Here is a 22,038-nt window from a genome sequence, read left to right on the forward strand (position 1 = left end):
AATTATTTTTTATTACGTTTCAGGAAGTCCAAGTAGAACAAGCGCATGTGTCTCTGCCAGCAGCCCCGAGAGCGAAATCGAAAGGACACAGAATTTTAGTAGCCGGAATACCAAGCGAGATTCTGGCCGAACCCACGGACTGCTCAAGCAGGACGGAAAAGGACATCGCTGTAAGGAAGCTGGGGCACCAAACAACGGGAAGCACATATTTGAAAAATGGAAAACTGGCGAAAACAGAGTCTTTTACGAAGCTTCCTAATGAGCACCGCTGGCAGGCTGCTCCGAACTCAGGACCTTCGACGGAAGCACCGCAATGTTTCAGTCTCCCTGAGAACCATTCGTTCGAGAGTGGAAAGCATCGAAGTGTGGACATGAAGCATTTCGAAGAAAACGTGGCGAGCATTTTATTCCTGCAGAGTCACATACGGCGATATTTGGCACAAGTTAAATTGAAAGACATAAAAGCGAACGCACTGGAGTTAGTTGCACCGAATGTCAATGGGTATCGAGACGGCTTTCTCACTAGCGACTTGGTGAAGGCAGCTACCACGATACAAGCGGCTTTCAGAGGGTTTTTGGTGAGAAAGCAACACTGTTCATTCCTTCACAGGGGACTTGGAAAATTGCAGGAAATCGAACACAAACGTTTAGAAAATGAATGCCGAATTGGAGGCTTTGAGTCTAGACGTCGTGAATCGATCAGTAACATGGCGTCAGCTGCTATTAAAATTCAAGCCATTTTCAGAGGAAGGAAAGCTAGAAAATCTTTTAACATCAGGCTGCCTAGTGAGCGTAAAAAATTAAAGGGATCAAAAAAGAAGAAAAAATCACACAAATTCTCGCCAGTTCAGGAGTCGGCGGCTATTAGAATTCAGAGTATTTTCAGAGGCTATCTAATTAGGAAGAAATTAAACAAGAGTCATTATAACAGTAATGGTTGCGGAGCTGGGAATCTCTCGGTTCTTGCCTCCAGTCGCGACACCATGAATGCTGAGAACCAGAAGTGGTTCGGGCCGGAGATGGCTGCTGCTTTGGTCATTCAGAAGGTTTACAGAGCTTACTTAGTTCGTAAAAATCGTGGCCTGGGCCATCGAAATAAAACAACCGGGAATGGAAACCCCCCATTACAACCCGAAAAAATAGATGACATTTCTGAAGAGAACGAATCGAAAAATAATGCACGCGAGGGATTTCTTAAGGAGCATAAACAGTTCCTAGCTTCTCTGCCGGGAAAAGACGTCGAGTCAACACAACATGTTGACTCCGTTGAAGTTCACGGATCCGTTAACTGTTCTGGCTGCTTTTGCGTCAGAAAATTTAGTTTAGTTAGCGCATTGCCTGATCCGATAACAGAGAGTGTAACTTCCACTAAAAAATCTGAGGATGAGAAGGAGCTTGAGAAGGCTGCCCTCGCTATTCAGTGTCTTTTTAGAGGGCATAAAGTTCGAAAGCATTTTAAAAGGAAAATTAAACTGGAGGACCCTGAGCATGGGAACGACGTATCATTTCTTAGGAAGGAACTCGAAAAAAGTTATCCCGCTGATCACAACCCGAAAAAGCACGAAAGGGAAATGAGAGCAGCTATTATTATTCAGAAATTTTATCGGGAGCATCGAAAAGAACGAACAAAGTTCAAAGCTATTGAGGAGGCGGGACTGGAATATGCGAAAAATCCTACCGCTATTTTAGCAATTGTAAAAATACAAAGAATTTTCCGATTACATTATAGTCGAATAAAAAATATGGATAAAGCTAAAAAACTTTCTGAGATAATGCAGCGTAACGGTGGAATGTGTGATATAGACGGGCACAGTATTGCTCCTTATGACGAACTTGAAGAAAAAAATAATATAAAGGCGACTATTTCGCGAGCATCCATCGCAGCGTTGACAGAGGCTGCTCGCGTCATCCAAAAAAGCTACAGAAAATATCGCGGCCAGAAAACAACAAAGAAAAAATCTTCGTCTACTTCTGGAAAAATAGACGAGGGTGCCATGATAAGGCACGACGATATCAGCGCCGCTGCGACGAGGATACAAGCCTGGTTTAGGGGACACTTGGTCAGGAAACGAGTGAAGCGAGAATATTTTCGGCCGGATCTTCTGAAGGCCGTAGTCAGGATTCAAGCAAATTTTCGAGGATATAGAGTGAGAAAATGTAGCCTTGTGAGAAAGTTAAATGAAAATGAAAAAGATATGGTATCAGAAAATATTAGTTTGGTTACTGAGGGTCGTTGGATAAGCACAGGAAACGATCAGTCTCCCAGAAATAAATTCGAAGAGTATGACACAAAATTGGCTTTGGCAGCACCAGTAATTAATTCAAAGTTCAATGGGTGCATGGGCCGACAGGAGATACGCGTTAATAACAAACCGGTTATGATGAAATATTCAAGAGATGAATCCATTCTTATTGCCGTCATTAAAATTCAAGCTGCTTTCAGAGGTTATAAAACAAGGAAAGAATTTTCATCGTCAAAAAGGTACGCGAAATTAAGTGAGAAGGGCGTAAAAGAGTCCATGCAGTTACTGAAAGCAGCAATAATCATTCAAAAACATTACCGCAGGCAAAGAAAGAGATTACAATTAGGCGGTAAAACGGCCATCCCAGACACGGCTAATAAAATAAGAGCCGGCCGAACGGCCGATTTGACGGATAACGAAAAAATCTCCTGCAATAATTATTATGAATTTAAAACTATTTATATGGATGGTGTGCATTCTGACCCGGTTATTGCAAGCGCAGATGATATCGAGAAGAAAATTATTACTCTAATTCAGAAATTAGATGAAAATAACGAGGATGTCACACCGACTGAAAACGGGAATAAAAATTGCAACGATCAAGCTATCGTGATTGGGAAAGACGATAAAAGCGAAAATGGTCTTGTTGTTGAAGTTGGCAATGCAAATGAATATGACCGGAAACAACTTGCATGTAATGAGGAAATCGAAAGAAATCATGAGTATCCAGCCACAGCGAAGAAGGAAGTGTATGGATGTGACGAGGACCACGCCACAGAGAATGGGAAATGGGATGGAAATGTAGACGATTCAGTCACTGTGAATGTGAACGTGAACAGTTATACCACGAGCATCCAGGTAGCGGCAGAGGGGCCATCAAATGAAGGAAGCTTCCATCATTTAATGGCTGGAGGAAAGCTTGAAGCTGCAACCGAAGCACGAGCAGCTCAGGTGCTGCAGGCTTGCTTTAGAGGTTATAAAGCACGACTAAACCTGCGTGGCAGAAGGCCATGTCTCAAGGAAAATACGCTAGACAAACTCAACGTCACTTCTGGAGTTGGCGAAGACGTGGTAAAGGCGGTAGTGCTCATACAGAGAGCCTACCGCGCGTATGTGGCAAGTAAACACAAGTCGACCGCTGGCACAATTGAAAAGGGTTATTCTGTGAAGAGTAGGACATCAGGAGCTGCAATGAAGATAGTGAAGCCTAAGGTGACATCGGAAGCTGAGGATATAGTGAAGGCTGTTGTGAAAATTCAGAAGGCGTTTCGTAAGCACCTGATAACTAAGCTCAAGTCAGAAACTTATGGGATTACTGCAAAAAACTCAGAGGATAGGAAGATGATTGCTGCTGCGATTAAAATCCAAATCGTTTTTCGTCGATATATGAGCAGGAAGAAAGCTAACAAAAACAAGGAGTGCCGAGCAATCCACCCCAATGATCAGAAGGCATTAGAAGCAGTAGTGGTGGTTCAATCATACGTTAGAGGCTATTTGACTAGAAAAAGGATTCGATTCATGAAAGAGGTTCGAAGTATTCCAAAGTTTGATCACTTACTATCAGATAGGGAAATATTACGGAACGTAATTAAGATACAGAATTACTTCAGGAAATATAGAGCCAAAAAATGCCCAGCTCCTTCAAAATTGGAAAATTATCATTTTACCGCTAATGGTGGGTCCTTTCTCGAAGCAATTACATTGATACAAAAACAATTCCGGAGATACATAGCCCGCAAAAATTATATAATTAGACTTAAGTCTAAGAAATTAGAAAAATGGCTTGACGAGGACATACATGCGGTGATCAAGGTACAAGCATGCCTCAGAGGATGGCTTGTGAGGAAAAAACTAGGGAAGCGACAGATAGCAAAATTTTGTCCGTACGATGAACGTTCGTTAAAAGCTGTTGTACTAATACAAGCGCACGTACGTGGATACTTGAGCAGGAAGGTAACTACACGTAAAACAAAATATTTGTTATCAGAACGCAAAAGAGTTATTCAAGCAGCTACTATTATTCAGTCGTACTATCGAGGATTTATAGTACGAAAAGGATTATTTCTGCTGAATAAGACTATGCTTTCAAATACTGAAGTTTACTCGGAACATGGTTCTTTAGCAAACGCAGCGCTAAAAATACAATCAGCTTTCCGAGGGTTTAGAGCAAGGAAAAAAATTAAACTTAATTCAGGAAAGAAACATAAGAAAGAGAATATCCAGTCAGTAGACGAAGCCCGTTTGGAAGCCGTGATTAAAATTCAAAAATTTTTCCGCGGGTTTTTAGCGCGACGGAAATTGATGACTGAAAAACGTAGGAAGTCGAATGGACACGACATTCAATCCGAAGACATTCAGATGATGAATGCAGCAATCAAAATTCAGTCAATTTTTCGAGGATATAAAGTACGAAAAGCACTATTGACAAAACTTGAATCCAATTCAAAAGACGTTAAAGATACTAACTGTGAAATTAAATTTTCAGAAGCCAAAAATTACGAAAAATTGAGTGGCTCAGGTGATCATACAGATAAAGATGATGCTTCGCTAGTAAATGCGGTGGTTAAAATTCAGTCATTTTTCCGTGGGTACAAAGCAAGGAAAGATATGAAGAGTAACTGCATTATATAAAAATATAACTCAGTACTCACTGCAGTGAGTGACAGAGAGCGCATTTGCTCGTCGACGAAAACTTGAGGTCACGGACGGACAGACGGACAGACGGACGGACGGACAGACAGACAGACGGACGTGGCGAGCACAATAGTGCATTTTTTCCATAAATGAGAAAATGCGCTAAAAACCCTGAAATAACACTGATGGAAACATGTGTTAAAATGCAAGCTTTTTTTAGGACATTAAAACATGGCTGAAAATGACATCTGTGTATGGATGACTAAACAAGTTTGATGATATATATTTTAAATAAAACACATAGTCTTAATAAAGGAGATTTAAAACAAGACAAACATTTTCGATTCAAATGCAGAAACATTGAACTTTTGCTGAAGTTAATGATCAGAAGAGCAAATAGTTGAGCTCCAACCAACAATTTTATAATTAATTATATTATTTTTCGCCGCATCTTAAATTTGGATGAGACAGCCATCAAGACCCAAGTAGTATTCTAAAGCAGGCGCGCTATATAATCTCCCTGCAATTCCTTGATGATAACAGTCGTATTCAATATTTCTCTCAATTCAATTTTCTCTCAATTTTCAATTTTCTCTCAATTTCTCTCAATATTCTATCAAATTTGGATGAGACAGCCATCAAGACCCAAGTTGTATTCTAAAGCAGGCGCGCTAAAATCTCCCTGGAATTTCTTGATGATAACAGTCGTATTCAATATTTCTCTCGAGCCCGAATGAAACAATAAGTATTTATTCTCGCTTCCACGTTTTACTGAGCTATCTTTATGTGCTTATATTTGTAGGTTTAATATTTGTACGTTAGCTCTTCTTTTCCTCGGTGTTTTGCAATGTCATGATTGTCTCACGTAGAGTTAACAGCAATATATGTAATTTAATAGTGCACATCATCAAAGTATATACAATTGCCTATAAATTAATATATCATAAGTACTATTTCGTAGAGGTAAGCCGAATAAATATATGAGTAACAGTAAAAAATTACCTTGATTCTATGGTTCCTCTAAACTAATGACATAAATGTTAAACTTTAATGCTTAAAATTATATGAATAGTTACAGTATAGTTAAAATTATTGTACTGAGGCTAATTAGGGTCATATTTCGAACGCAAAGGAAAATATGTTCCCAGTGAACCCTTTGCCACAAGCTGTAGTGCATTGCAATCACTTATATTAAATCCTGATAAACAAACATTAGACAATTGTATTTGCAATCATGTGCTGCTTCATAATGTCGATTGAATTTCCACTCGCCTAGAGATGAAAGTCTAGCTCCATGGATAATAAACTGTGTTTATTCAAACTGTGTTTATTATTAAACTGTATACAGTTATATTGTAAATACCATTATATTCACTATTATTGTACTGTATACTGTTATACTGTATATCGTTATAGCCTATACTGTTGTATCATATACTATTATACTGGATACTAATTAGTGTAATAGTCGCTTCAAGAATTCGAGAAGATTATTCATAAGAATGTCTTGTGAACTACGCACGATTTGTTAAACACAAGTCTGAACATAGTTTTTCCCTATAAAATGTGTTAGCGCTGACGCTTTGCTATGTTATTACTTGGGAAAACATTTCGAGGCGTTATTTAGCTACTGTATTAAAACAAAGGAATAAAATTTGCGAAAATTTTCTCCATGGAGCAGAAATATTACTGAAAGATACAGGTACTGATGACTAGATGTGTTTTTATTGACGAGTCATTGAATGAAATATGAAAGATCCTGAAAACACTCACCACAAAATTTTAAAACATCCACCATCAAGCATACATTATTCGTAATTACACATTAAAAACAGTATTTACTGTAGAAAAGAAATATTCCTTTAGAAGTGTGGAGGTAAAACTGACACGCCGAGGCTGAAAATTGAGCCTAAGTCGATTATCGTCGGCCGATCCCGTCAAGGCAATCTAATTTGCTGGTAAAGCACCGACCTGGCGGGGAGCGATCGTTCCTGAATAAACAATGACATGGACTTGCGTAACTTAGTGACTCGAACTTAGTGACGTTAAATACTTTCGGATTCTAAGTTTCAATGATCTCTGACTAGTGAACGTAACTTAGTGACCCGAACTTAGTGGCGTTAAACACTTTCGGATTCTAAGTTTCAATGACCTATGACTAGTGAACATAACTTAGTAGCTCGAACTTATTGAAGTTCAAAACATTTTCTGATTCTAAGTTATGATGGTCTGTTACTAGTGAACGTAACTTAGTAGCTCAAACTTAGTGAAGTTCGAAACACTTTCTGATTCTAAGTTATAATGATCTGTAACTAGTGAACGTAACTTTTTAGATCGAACTTAGTGACGTTGAACGCTTTCGGATTCTAAGTTACAATAATCTGTAACTAGTGAACGTAACTTAGTAGCTTGAATTTAATCTCATTACATATTTCCTGATTCGAAGTCTCAACATCTACATTCTACAACCAGTGAACGTATGTACCTAGTATAAACTCTAACTCATGCCTAAAAAAACTTCCTGATTTGGAGTCTCCATGCTCTACAACTAGTGAATGTGAATTTTTTACAGCGCATAAAATTTAGGTATAGGTAAGCTATACAAAATTAAATTTTTAATTTCCAGGAAATAAAAGAACGAACTTATAAAAGCAAATTTGGCGTATGACATAAAAGTTACGATATTAAAAAATATTTCATATTAAGCAAGGGATGTAATAGAGAACAACCCGCTCTCCTTGTGCAGCCTGCTCGCCAATATCACACAATATTTCAGACTTGGTGTAGTTTTCTGCACAGCTTCGTGGCACCAGCGCACTAATATGAGACCAGGGGCCATACTTTCAAAACTCGCTAAGTCAACGTAAGTACTTACGCTCTATTTTCTTGTCTATGATTGGTGGATTGTGCTTGAAAGGCCGTCATTGATTGGCTGATGAACTTACGATCTTTTAACTTTTTTTGAAATTATAGGCCCTGCACACGACTGCTGAACTTTATCACGTGTACCGATATCAGATTAACTTTAATAATGTTACTCATTGTATTATATTACACTCTTAATTCAAAGCCTGATCACTACGTAGCTTAGGTAACCTCCAAGTTCTGTTTAAATTACTGTTGGTATTTGAGTTGCATGAACAAATTTATTATAATTTAATACGAGAGTTTTCCCTCTCACATATTGTCAGCTTCGTGGTATTGGATAATAGTTACATACATAATCATTTGTTAAAAATCATGTTTACCAATCATTCGTTAAATCTAGGTTTTAGATCTTTATGAACGTTAAGCTCGTAACATTCCCAGGTTTCAGTAATGTTTTTTTTTTCAAGAATAGGCTAGTGAGAACAACAAAATATAACACAGTTTTACTAGTTAAATACAATGTAGAAACTGAACGTGCACTTATGAAGTCGATAAATTCAATGAAAAACTTATAGTCACAGTGCAATGACGTCAACAAAAATAAAAGTAAAGTAGGATTTAAATATAAACCGTAATTACTGTAATTTAAATTTAAACTGTAATTACTTACCTTTTTAATTTCACTGCTTGAGTTTTAAATATATTGTCGGATTTCGGTCCAGTCTGAATCTCCTTACCATTTTGAGCTAATCACCGGCTAACATCGTAATCACCGACTTTGCACCTATATATAACATCGATTTCTTATCCACCTTTCTTATCCATCGATCATATCCGTTACTTATCTCGTAAATGATGCTCAACCCGCAAATGATACTTATCTCTCAGATGAAACTTATCTCGTAAATGATGCTTATCTCGCAAATGATAACCTGCAAACGAAACTTATTTCGCGAATTATACTTATCTCGCAAATGATACTCAATCCGCAAACAACGATAATAAAATTCAAATGATAATAAAATTCTTCGGGATGTTTTATTTTCCTTCTTGAATATATAATCTGGGGTCTTGTATGTTGACGGGACCGGAAAAACCGACCCTGGCGAAAACGACCCCCAAGATTCACGACGCGTTTTTGCTGGTAGGCGAAAGATAGCAGCTGAGGGTCCAGGTAATTTTCTCCGCTCATCTATTAAGTGAATATTTGCAATTAATATCATTTAACATGAAGTTATGTTGTGCATTTGATGAATTATCAGTATAAGAAAAGGTAATGTTTCTAAAAGTTAGAAAAAATCCGCATAAGGTGATATAATTTAGACGGATGGAAATTAAATAATTCCTGGATGGTTGAAAGTTGACAGAGTTGAGATTTGATCAAGAGCGGACAAATAGTTCCAGTAATTCATTTTGTATCAAATTCCAGAGAACCTGTTTAATTGCTTAAATTCGAATAATGATTCAAGTATTCGACATGATTATTTTTTAATTTGATTTGAAAATTTCGTGTTTTTTTGCAATGTCGATAAAAAACTTAAATAAAACGAGAAAAAATAGCGTGAATGAGGAATGAAATCACAGGTAACATTCGTTCAGTAGTGAAGATTGAGATTCAGCGCATTGAAGAAAAATGTAAATTAACGTTTAACCAGGCGAAGCTTATAAGGACAGCCTCTTCGCAATGTTAATGCGTGGATTTTTGGGTAAATTGACCATCTCTTGATATACGGAGCTGAAAATGTCGACTGAAACGAAAATATTGGAAGAGAACCAAATGAAATATACAAAACTTTTCAAAACTGGAAAAAATAGACTCCTCTCAAAGTTTCGCAAATTATAAGCGAGTCTTGGTTTCCCCAGCGTGTTGATGACAGCCGCTCTTCCGATCAATTACTCGTGCAATTTTGTTATCGGTTATTTATATAATTTTATTTCTTCTAAAATTGTTGGGATGAGTGCACGCTCACAGCGCGTGCAGTTAATTTCTTGGGCAATGGATTCGCGTTCCAATAGCTTTAAAAAATTAAATACATTTTTTTTGCGAGTGATATAATCTACAGATGATGAAGCATTGCATGGATAGAACAGCCATCTCCGTGATTTTATTCGTTTCCTGCTGAAAAAAATCATGTTTAAAAACGACTGAACGAGCAGACAACTTTGAAGGGATTAATTAAATAAAAAATGTTCAGGAATTATTATTCGCTATGAGAGAAGTGCATAAAATAAATGAATTGAATAAACAACTGAGATACCGTACGTGAAAATTGATTTAAAATTTTTTGACTGTTTTGTGGAAAGTACATTATTTTTAGCTAATTTTTAATATGTTTATTTGCATTGCTCATGACAATCTTTTCAAATTCATGTTTATGTTGTAATTATCATCTTAATTATATTGCATATAAAGTATATTTATATTCATATATATTATATTTATATATTTGCAAATTAACAAGATACTGTTAAATATATTAAACAACTTATGAGCCAACTCATTCTTCCCACCCCACCGCCAGTTTTTAACGAGTCAACGAGACAACTGTGAATGTAATTTCAAACTAGATTTAATATTTACTCACTTTTATATTAATCATAAAACGGGGACATATTTTTTTGTAGACATATGAAGACTTTAATTAAAGAACATTGTGTCAGAATATACATAATGAATAATTTCGTAACGGGGTTAAAAAGCTTATTTCTATCACGAAAATCGCAGCCACGAGCGTATGATTCTTCGTCAGCATTTTCATTAATTAAACAGAAGAAAAATCTAACCGTATGAAATGAATTTAGCTAAATAAATATGAATTCAAGTTAATTATTTACAAATACCTTATTTCGAGCAGCCCATTGTTCAAAGAGAGTAGAAAAAGTGATTTTTATTTTGCGAAATTAGTTTCCATGAGAATTTTTGAATCATGAAAAGCAGTTGCAAATAGACTATGAACTTTTCTTACAAAAAATTGAATTTTCGGAACTCATTCGGTAGTTTTTTTTTTTTTTGAAATTCATGCTCGGGTATGCCGACTAATTCATAAGCTGTAAATTTTCGTGAAATGACCACATACTAAAGGAGCGCGGATATAGTTTTGCAATAAATTTCATATTATTAGTTAGATATTTGCTGAAATTACTACTCTCCCAGGAATTATTTGGCGGTTGATTTGCTGTTGTGACGGTTTCAAGTCAAAATAATTTTAGCGAGCATTAGTGTCTCATAATTTCCACACGAAAAGTTGAGTAAAATTTTTATTTTTATTTTTATTTATAACCAAATATTAGACCTCCTCGTCCTCTTGAAACCTGGACCTTAAGTCCTCATGAAATTTTGGATGACAATTTTTTATTGTATTCAAATTGAATGAGTGCATATTTTTTGCATATCAGTATTGCCTCATGTTGAGTACTTAACCATTAAATAATTGTTTAAATATGACCACAAGATGTAATTTGTCCTTAGGTCATCGATCTGTCGCATGAAATGCTACGCATTGCTGAAAATTATGGTAGAGTTTAAGGCTACAATATTAGAATCGTATTGAACTCGTAGAATCTACAGGCTGTGTTTTTCTTATTCTGAAAATATGAGATTCAATTAAGTTTATTGAGGATACATTTTTCGTCAGAAATATAGAATTTTGATTTCTCATGAAAATTTCGCAATAAATTTCAAAAATGAGTAGCTTAAAATTGCAATTGATTTTACAACAGGACGGAGAATAGATATTCATATTTTATTGAACGTTAGTAAATCAAAGTCATGGCATGAAAAGTGAATTGAATGAATAAAACTTATTTATTTCGGTGTTTAATAATTCGGCGAATATTATATTTTTCGGCAAGAAAAATCTAGTATTTTTCTTGCATATAAAAACAATGTGGGTATTACGCTCAACTAATTTTATTTAAAAACAGAGCTAGTGTGACTTTCATATAATTCCATTAGAACGTAGCTGTGGAATAAGGTTGGAGGTAATTACCTCGATCCATCCTTCAATATCCTTCACTAATTCACCGACGTCATAATAAAGAAAGTCTTTGGCGAGCGTGCAAACAGCCAGAGCTTTGAAGCTTTTTAGGAAAATATTTTAAAATTGGTTTTAGATCGCCTTAATTTTATTTCCAAAACAATGAATAATTAATGACAGCGAGTTGTTATCTTCAATGAAATTGCGTTACGAAGATTTACTGAACAACATTCAAATTATTTTGAATAATTGGAATTTCTTTAATGTCTGTATGTGGAGATTCAGAAATTGCAGACATCTTAACAAAAAAAAGTTTTTATTGCTGATGCGAAAGTAAACTAGGATTTTCATACGTCACATAGGTTATAAATTCGGTTATTCAAAAAATATATTATATATTTGTGAAAATGCATTTGAAGACCCGAATTGAAAATACATTGGGGAAGATCACGTTGGTCTGTGCAATTTTTCTAACGTGATTTACACTTCAGATTATAATATTTTTTATCGTGGTGGAATCATGAGGCATTGACGCATGGGTGAGATCGAGGGAGTTAAATAAAAAATTGAAATTTTAATTCCGATATAGCAAATGTAAATTTTATTCGTCGATAAAAAGCTGAATTTTGGTTTTAATTAATCTTTTTACAATTAAAATACTATAGTTTTTCAATTATTAACTGGTTTCTGAAGGTCGGAGGTCAAGATTATGGTTTCCGAAACAAAGGGATTCTCAAGTTGCAAGAAATACTCATACCGGGCTAAACAAAAACAATCAGAATGGAAGTCGAAGTATTCCTTTTCATCCAGGGAACAAATTCAAACTTAGAAATGAGTATCGGAAAAGACAAATATTAAGGTGTTTTTTACAAGGTGTGAAAGAGAGTGATAACACCGGAGCAAAGGCCAAAAGAAAAGATGTATCACTGAAAGCAGGAACAACGATGCAGAGAAAATCGGGTGCGAAGGACTGTATCGCTAGCGCTCCTACAGCTTTTGCTCAGAGATAGTCCATTGAATATGCAATGAAGTCGAACGACGCTCGATCGACCCTGCGTCTGAAGGTATCCCATTGATACTGAATATTTCCGTCTGTATAGCTGCTCAGCTTGGCATTTCGCTGATGGTAGACAAATGGTGATCGAACTTGTTTCCTGCCGTTAACAGAGTGAAGAAATACTGTGTTCTAGTGAACAATCCGTGGGAACTTTGATACATCAATGGTCCTATAATCAGGGATCAATAAATTTACAATATTGCGATGTGATATTACGATAAATTGAATTTTCTTCGTCGTCAAAAAATGTGATGTCCTTTTTTCTTTAATTAGCAAACAGGAATTTGCACGAAGGCTGAACATGTTCCAATCAATTCATATAAAGAAATAATAAATTATTTTATTTCATTATATAACGTCGTACGAGGAAGTTGAATGAATGATTTTTATTGCATTTTCTGCAAGTTTCTATAAAACTAGAATTTGTCGTTTGATTGATCTCGTAATAACTGCTCTTCTTTTTCAGGGCCAAAGTTGAAATGGTGAAAAGTGCAGAAAAGTTTCAGTGCTAGGGTAAGGACACTATAACCAGTCGTGCTGAGTGCGAATACATTGAAGTACTCTATATTCATGTATTATAATAAGTACATATTATTTTAATTACATTATACTAAGCTAATAAGTAATTAAATTCATAATTACATTATAATAAGTATCCAATATTATTTTGGCACATAATAATTGTCCGCATAATTTTGAATGTTGGTATCGGCTTCAACGCACAGTTCACAGTACCGCTTATCATGAGGCCAGAGTTGAGGTTCGGGAATACAATAAATTCTCTCTGTCCGGCAGAACGATTTGCAAAAATCAAACCATAACTGAGAGCGGATGTTATGAAACACGGACATTAATGGTGAAACACGCGGAGGCAGAAATATTTACACAGATAAACAAAAATTTCAAAAGAACAATTGAATCAACTAGTGACAAGTTTTATGTTCTTTCCGAATAAATGAATAACCCCAAATAACTCTGGCTTGCAGATTGCATCAACTCGGCTACGGAATTATTTAACGCCGAATCATAAAAACAAGGGCAATTATGTAATTATCTGCAATCATTTTATGATTGGGTGTAGTCACGCACCGAATTTCCTCACGTAGTCAAATGTTTGGTATTCACTGTGATGTTTGAATTTTTATCGGGTAATATGAATATATTAAATATACTTAAAACGGAAACGATGTAATACAATGCAGGCACTGTACCTCTATAAGAGCCTGAGGCAGCTGCATGTTTGAGTAAGAAAATTCTCCTATTTGCCGAGATTGATTTGGGGCTTCACTTTTACCGTAGGATAATAACACGTCAGGCGTGCAAAGGACGCGTAGCTGAAGAGGCGGTGCATTTATCCCTAAAGGAATTCTAGAACATTGTTCGGCCAACATAGTGAATATTGAAGCCTGCCTAAACGACCAGATGTTTGCGATGTGCACTCAGCCCATTGCTGGGGACTTTGTGTTCCCATAGATTCCTCTTTTTGATGTTGCGCTGACACACCAGCGACGTTCAGAACAGCTCCAGACCCTAGCTCAAGATTTTCGCAGGGAACTGTGCAGGGAGTCTTATTCGACACCCCAGTCATGAATATTGCTTTCGGAAGCTCGTAAAATTTTTAGCGTTGCAGTGCAGTGAGCAAAATCGAAGCATCCGCGCTCAAAATAAGATTCAAATCCCTTTGGAATGCGGAGGCTGACTCGAAGCGACACGAATCTCAGTGCGAGCTTTAAATTTTTTTAAACCGTCGTTGTAGATTTAAATTATAAACATGCATTGTGTACCTCAACGACTACGTTGAAAATGCGACAGGAGAATGAAACGACATGGTTAAACATCAAAATTTTATTGCGTTCTTCCCCTGAGTATTAAAGAACAGGGAGAGAAGTGTCACTCGCTCACAAAATTTTGTCGAACTGATTAATCAGATGCAACACCGAATCCAGCTATTTTATTTACAGAAAATCCTTTAATTGGTTCTCAAATTTTCTCGTTTCTTTTCAATTTTGTTTCTGAATGCTGAGGCTACAATTTAAATTCGTTTACCCGTAAAAAGTTAAACAGTTTAATGCCTTATTACAGTCACGATTATTATGCTAAAGGCAAAGAGTGTATCGTCCTATTACCTTCTCGATGCAGAAGGCAAGTTATTGAAATCAACATGAAAATTCATGACTTTGATTAAACGAGGAGACGAGCTTAATATGGAATCTTCGAAATTAGAGTCCATTACTAAGCAGGCAAGGACAAACAAAATTACCTTAAAGGACTGCAATTATTCGAAGCTTTGCTCCGACCAGAAAATTATACTGCAATAACTCGGCACAAATTGCTAGCGTAAATTTGCTGGCCAGAAATGCCTTATTTTATACTGCGGTGGGGAGACAGAGAGCGTGGACTTGAATTAATGTAGATTCCTAGCGCTACGGCCGCTCGGTTTCAGGAAGGAATATTGTTGTCGTTGGGATATCTATGATAAGCGGAAACAAATTTAAAATGTGAAATAATTTGATAAAATACTGATTGATTACTAATTTTGCAGAAATATATTATAACGTTGTTCTTCGGTGGTAATAATTGAGCACTTGGAAGATAATTCTATAATGTTCAGAGATGAGGTGAGCGTTCAGTTTATTTAAAGCTGTAGTCCTTTTTGTGGTCTACGTTGAATAAAAAATCAGATGCAACAATAATAATATGCGTTTAAAAATTACTTTTAAAGACAACACTTCTTAAGAATCCAGTGTCTCCGGTGTTACACATGTACACGGAAGTTCTAATTTTATTATGAAATATCGGGAAAATTAATTTTTTTAATTTTATTTTTAAATAAAAAAAATCAAATTGTTGAAAATTATTTATTCTGTCAGTTTATAAATGCATTGTCTCCGACTTTACGCAAATATGCAAAATTTCAGATCGATCGGACAGGTAGAAGTGTGTTAAATATCGATTATAAGTTATGGAGCAGACAAAATTATTTTTTTTTCATTTTTCTTAATATCAAAAATGAAATTTTTTAAATTTTCAAAATTATTTATTCTGTCAAATGATTCATGCATTGTCTCAGACTTTACGCAAGTGTGCAAAATTTCAGATCAATTGGAGAGGTAGAAGTGGGTTAAACATTGATTATAAGATTTGTAGCAGACAAACAAACAACAAGAAGTGAAGTTAAAGAGAAGTGTTGTAAAAAGAAATAATTGGATAAAGGAAAGACGAATCATGAAACGTCCATCAATGTAATTTTGTTTCATCAAGCAGTTATCTCAATGCTTCGCATTAAAAAAAAAAGAAATTGAAATCCAACGTATAATTACTGTACCAGCAAGTCGCGTACTGAGGCCGCCTCACTGCGACTGGAGATAAGCTTGATACAGCGTGAGCTTAATTGGGTGCTGATAAGGGTTAGGCCAGGGCTCTTTTTCGAAATTAGTTGGTTGGTTTTGAATGGCTCCGCCTAAATTTAGGTAAAACGAAGCAAAAAATTATTAAATATGGAGAGCTGCAGTTTAATTTTTGGGTTCCAGCCAGAATGCAATCTAGAAAAGAAATGCAAGCAAAATGGGGAAGCATTAATTTTCAAATGTAATGTAGTAAAAAATGTTTAAAGGGGACTACAGATATCAAGAGTTTTTTAGGACTGAATTTATATAACCACAGCAATGGCCGCAAGTGCTATCTAAATGGTTATCATTTTGTGGGAATAAATAGTAGCGAGGCAACATGGATTGATCTCTGAAGTTTGGTCCGCAATAACCAAGTTGATAACTTCTATGGTTGCCCGACTACAAAACTTCGCTTGCATTTCTTGAAAATTCACCGGCAGACGTCGCACCGAAAGGCTGAAAACTCTCCATTTGCACGAGTATCACATTACTCGGTGCCGGAGCCGTAGTGGGATGCCATGACTTTATTCTGAAATTATAGGTGCATCATCGGTGGCAGATAGGATGATATTCGGTGGCCACCGATAACACGTCAGTAATGTGTAGTAGTGGAGCTGATTGTGTGTCGCAGCGCCCGGGTGCGTAATGCACACTGCGTGCCTAGCGACCGAAGCGTGCATATCTACGAATAGAGAGTGCCGACATCCATGCGTTCGTTTTAGCACTAAGGAAGTATTCAGTCAAAAAATGAGGATTTTATAAAAGGATTCTAAACATATACTAGGGTTCTATCAATGAAGTATTCTCTGTATGCTCCAATTAAGTATTCCTCATCCTCTACTTTTGCTGTTTTCCAAAAGCCTTAATATTTCGCGTTGATGTTCTCACAAATTTGTTTAATTTTTTGTACTGTCCCGTAATTAATTACTGGCATGCTTGATTTAGTTAACAAATCTCAAGTCATAAACAGATCATCGGTTCTTACTGTTCATCCATTTTAATTTCTTCTCGTTCAGTGCCTCATCACGCACTTCCACCCTCGCCTCAACGGTTGTCGAAATACATTTATACAATCTTCATCATTTCCTATTCTATCTCATCGGATTGTTTTATATTCATGATTATTCCCTTACTGTCAATAGTAGACATTTCTACTGTTTTTCCCCTTAGTCTGTTGCACGAGAGCGTTTTCGCTGCCTGGTCGCCAACACGGCTGTCAGGAACTAAACAACTCCTATAAATGTGAGGTACGAATGTGAGGTACGAATGAGAGGTACTAATGTGAGGTACGAATGTGCGGCACGAATGTGATGTACGAATGTGAGGTACGAATGGGAGGTACGAATTGTACAAAAATCTGGTGGAATTCAGTTTAAAATTTATAAGTCACAATAATCCGCTTTTCCGAACCCGAAATAATTCGCCCGAATAATCCGCCGTTGTCAAGCCGAACCCAAAGAAGAATAATTGCAGCAAGAATATTCAGATTTCCGACACCACTCTAACCGCACGGTGCTCCCGCTTCACCTGTGTTTACCTAGCAGTTCTCAGAAGGCACACCAGACGTTCTCCTGCTCAGCAGCTGTGGTCACGGTGGTGCTACACTCCCGGAAGCTACACTCCTTGAAGCTCCGGAGACGTAAGAGGTGAGGCTTGATTCTTGGCCTGAACCTGCTTACCTCGCTCCCAGCCAATTTCTCAAAATTGGATGATCCTTTAGGACTGGACCGTTAATAAATTGTGAATTTTACCGGTTTTTGTTAATCACTGAGATTTGTTATGCTGTCTACTTTATTCAACCAATTTTTCAACTTTGGTTTTGTCTACCTGCAGATGTGATGTTTGTGGCCAGCCATGGATAACAAAGCCAGCCATGAAGCTATCCTGCGAACTTAAATAAATCTTGTTCAAGTTTCTAGTAGCAAATCCTGCCTTATTTTCCTCAATCGTTGAATCAGTGGCGGTCAATTACTTAGAGCGGAAATTCACAGTCGTCTTATTTAGATTCAATATTCATTATTTTCGAATACGAATGTGAGGTACGAATGTGAGGCACGAATGTGAGGTAAAAATGTGAGGTACGAATGTGAGGTACGAATGCGAGGTACGAATGTGAATTACGAATGTGAATTACGAATGTGAGGTACGAATGTGAATTAAGAATGTGAGGTACGAATGCGAAGTATGAATGTGAGGGACGAATGTGGGGTATAAATGAGGGGTATAAATGTGAGGTACGAATGTGAGGAACCTCTGCCTACAGAAAGGACAGAGTCGCCCGTTTATCTGTACCCAATGACCCCCCATCCGTGTCATCATCAAGCCGTTCACTTCATCATGTATCGCATAAATTTTTCACATCAAACTGTACACATCATCACATATCGTATACATCTTTCACATCAAGCCGTTCAAATCATCACATATCGGATACATCTTTCACATCAAGCCGTTTACATCATCACATTTCGCCTACATCACATCAAGCCGTTTGCTTGACTCAAGATATTCAATATTCTCACAAGTGTAAATAAATCACAATTAATATTTTGTTTCTTAGGACGAGAGGATTTTATATAAATTAGATTTGATTGTAAATTTTGAAAGAGAAGATTTCTGATCATCTTCTGTGATAATTATTTGTAAATAATTTTGTAAAAGCAGCATTCAAAAAGTTAATCTCATCAGTTTTTTTACTAATTTAATTATATTAGATGTTAGTATGAATAAGGTTTATGATTACATTTTGTATTTTATGACTTAATAAAATGAATGATATCTTAGGCTGCAAGCTGAAAAAACCTATGGTGGGAGTGAGATTTCGGAGATAAAAAAAATTAGTTTCTTAGACATTTTAGAGATAAACACTTCATTATTTAGTGATTACGTGTAAATTAAGTTATGGCAGTTGAGAGTTCAATTTTGCAATGACTTCCAAAACAAAGCAAGGTCATGCAGTACAGACATACGTACGTACATCAGAAAACAGCATGCAGTTCAATCGAGGAGGTAAACCGACACCTTCAACCAGCAACAGCTGCAGCTCGCCTCTAGAACAATCTGGTCGACCTCATCACGCAGGGACCACGTGAAAGATTCCCTCTATGGCCGATTGTATGCGAGCGTCCGGGTCACGATAACGAATTGTGCATGTTTACACAGAATGTTTTACACGAATATTACACACATGTGTGCACATCTGTGTAATGTTCATTTTACAAGTCCACATTCAAATAAGAATAGAGATGAATATCACGATTTAAAACTGAATCCGCTGATTTCAACATCAATGCGTAGCGTCGAGGTTAGATTGAAGAAATACACTAAATGAAACGTAAAAAAATTGTTTTAACAATTACAAATTATTATGAAGTGATATAGTTTGAGGCGTATGATATTGGTGGAAATTTACAAGCAGTAAAAATTCGCCGTTATTGAAAATGCTCATAACATAGGGCAAAACGCCATAAATATGACCATAAGTAATTGTATAATATAATAAATATGGCCATAAATGTTGCATAATGTATTACATATGGCCATAAATGTAGCATAATGAAAGCGAGGATTCATAAACACATATGCACAAATCGTATAATACTCATGAAATAAATTTCACATGCAATTTTTGGCACGAGTTATAAATATAAAGTAATCACAACCAATTAAATATAATTATAATATGTGTTATAATATGATAAATATAAATAATCACAACAAGACGTAACGTGATTTGTATGAATATTTTTGGTTTTGGTTTCCAGTAGAATCCATGGTAATTCGATGTGGTGTGATGTGGAGATAACCGTTCGGACATAATTTTACAAATAAATATATTTTCGTTGCTTTTTTAACACCTTATTGTGATTATTATTTTTGATATTGCCCCATAAATTTTTATTACTTATAAGGTTGTTATATTTAGGTTTAGTTGTGATATTACCTGAAGTTTATTTCATCATGTCAATGACTAAGCAAACTAAATTCTAGTGATACTAATGAAAATCCCCGACATCCGGCGTTGAATTAATAGACCTGGAGTCCGAGGCCATATGTGCCCGAGCTATTCTGAGGGCCTTTGACTGGCACTCAAGAAGAAGCTTTGTGTTCTTCAGTTTCTTTCTGTGAATTCTTACAGCAGGATAAGTTTTTCCCTCTGAATAAGACCTGATTGATATGATCAGCTTCTTGGCACGTGTTCACTTACGTCAGTGGGTGTTGTATTAGAAGTGTTAAAAGTGCATTGCATTTTATAAAGTGTTAAAAATGCAACTATGATGAAATGAGCAGAGTTGAAAGTTGCAAAAATATAATAATCATTTATGCATGACTTCGGAAACGTACGCGAAAATATCCCGCAGAAAAATTAAACGAACGTCAATCACGCGACTGCCTTTTGATCCTTTAACTCGTTTGCTCATTCATCTTTTACCTCGATTTGATTCTATTTCCAATAAAAACATGAAAATATTCAAGTGCCTCTTTTTCTTTCATAAGCTTGTACAACTGCGTTTTTCGGAGATTAGTCTTTGAATCGGACTTCGTTCTTAGCTTGCTATCTGATGCGAGCTCAACATTTGTTAACATTATTGATGTGGCCGAAGGAAGTTGAGCATTTGTTAACATTATTGATGTGGCCAAAGTAAGTTCAGCACTTGTTAAAATTACTGCTATATGATATAGAGAACTCCAAAATAATATGTAATATTTCTGTCCTACTGGAATTCCATAATAGTTCATTTTCGAGAAACTTTTTTAACTTTCTAATAAAAAAGTGTCTTTGGGATCAAAATTATGCCGTAGTACTGTAAAAAGAAACATGAACAAACATTACCGTTTTTTTAACGGTTTCTGTACTCAATTATGTACATGCGAACATTAGCATGTGAAACCAATCACGAAAGCTTGCCATATGCAATGAAAAATAATGATCGTCCTCAAATGGCTCATAATTTTTTATCAATAATATTGAGTTATTGATCGTCCTTCGAAATAATAGGCATTATATAATGAATGAAAATACGAAGTAGCAATGCACCATTAAAACCTCTGGGCAGGCATCAAAAAGCGCTGATGTCATTTAAATTGTTTGACGTCTGGAATTAATTTTTTCGCTAATGAAAAATCTATTTAATCATAAGCTTTTCACAGGAAAATCGTAATAAATAGTATTCGCTTAACGGCTTGAAAAATTTCCCTATTATAGACCGATCGTAAATTTTAACCATCCATGCATGAATTTCGGTATACGATTAGCTCTCACAAACTGTGATCGCGTTCTTTATAGCCTTGCGTTAGTAGAAGTTTGATTTTATATAATCAAGAGGTCACAGATAAAGCAGTCCTCAAAGGTAACTTTATACATATTCATACATATAACAATGATACACTTCGTTATATTCCTCGCATGAACTTTTAATTTTACTAAACTTCGAGATTGTCTTTTCCCGGCCTATAGATTTCGAGATTGATAAAATTCTTAAAGCAAAAATTTCATGATGCAAGAAACCGTGCTTATTTACATAAATATCTTTCAAGATAATCTACTTAACCTTAATAAGTATCACAATCATCTAAGTGGAACCATCAAACACTATTCAATATAATATTCATAGGTACCATGATCTGTTTCTAGGAACACTGAAATTTCAATAAGGTTTACAATGAATAAGTTACGTGTTCGTCTGTCGAAGCTCCCTCAGCAACAAGCACACCGTGTCCTTCTACAACCTTCACCTACAGAATACTCCTCTCATCGCGCTCTCGGTTGATATCCTGCAGCTGATGTTACGTTGAAAACGATATTCTCAACGTTTATCAGCTCTTCCTCGCTGAATTTTGTATTTTATTCGAAAAATAGTCTAAAAAAT

At 36.1% G+C, this 22,038-nt stretch overlaps 1 protein-coding gene across 1 annotated transcript; it reads left to right on the forward strand.

Moving 5' to 3' along the window:
- Positions 1–581: 581 nt before the first annotated feature.
- Positions 582–21,964, forward strand: LOC125177584 (abnormal spindle-like microcephaly-associated protein homolog). Its single transcript, XM_047879550.1, has 5 exons — positions 582–2,157; positions 2,746–3,538; positions 4,073–4,793; positions 17,642–17,814; positions 21,862–21,964. The coding sequence occupies exons 1-5, from the start codon at positions 708–710 to the stop codon at positions 21,962–21,964; spliced, it is 3,240 nt and encodes a 1,079-aa protein (XP_047735506.1). The 5' UTR covers positions 582–707.
- Positions 21,965–22,038: the final 74 nt, after the last annotated feature.

This window comes from Hyalella azteca, unplaced genomic scaffold (assembly GCF_000764305.2).
Source record: "Hyalella azteca isolate HAZT.00-mixed unplaced genomic scaffold, Hazt_2.0.2 contig3326, whole genome shotgun sequence".
Taxonomy (NCBI): domain Eukaryota; kingdom Metazoa; phylum Arthropoda; class Malacostraca; order Amphipoda; family Hyalellidae; genus Hyalella; species Hyalella azteca.

What these genes read in the sequence shown, in the direction of transcription:
- LOC125177584 (XM_047879550.1), top strand. Translation starts at nt 708, where the DNA reads ATGGCGTCAGCTGCTATTAAAATTCAAGCCATTTTCAGAGGAAGGAAA. An exon ending in CACCTGATAACTAAGCTCAA is followed by an intron (nt 3,539 to 4,072) that starts GTCAGAAACTTA and finishes AGCATGCCTCAG; the next exon opens with AGGATGGCTTGTGAGGAAAA. An exon ending in AAGCTCCGGAGACGTAAGAG is followed by an intron (nt 17,815 to 21,861) that starts GTGAGGCTTGAT and finishes CGTCTGTCGAAG; the next exon opens with CTCCCTCAGCAACAAGCACA.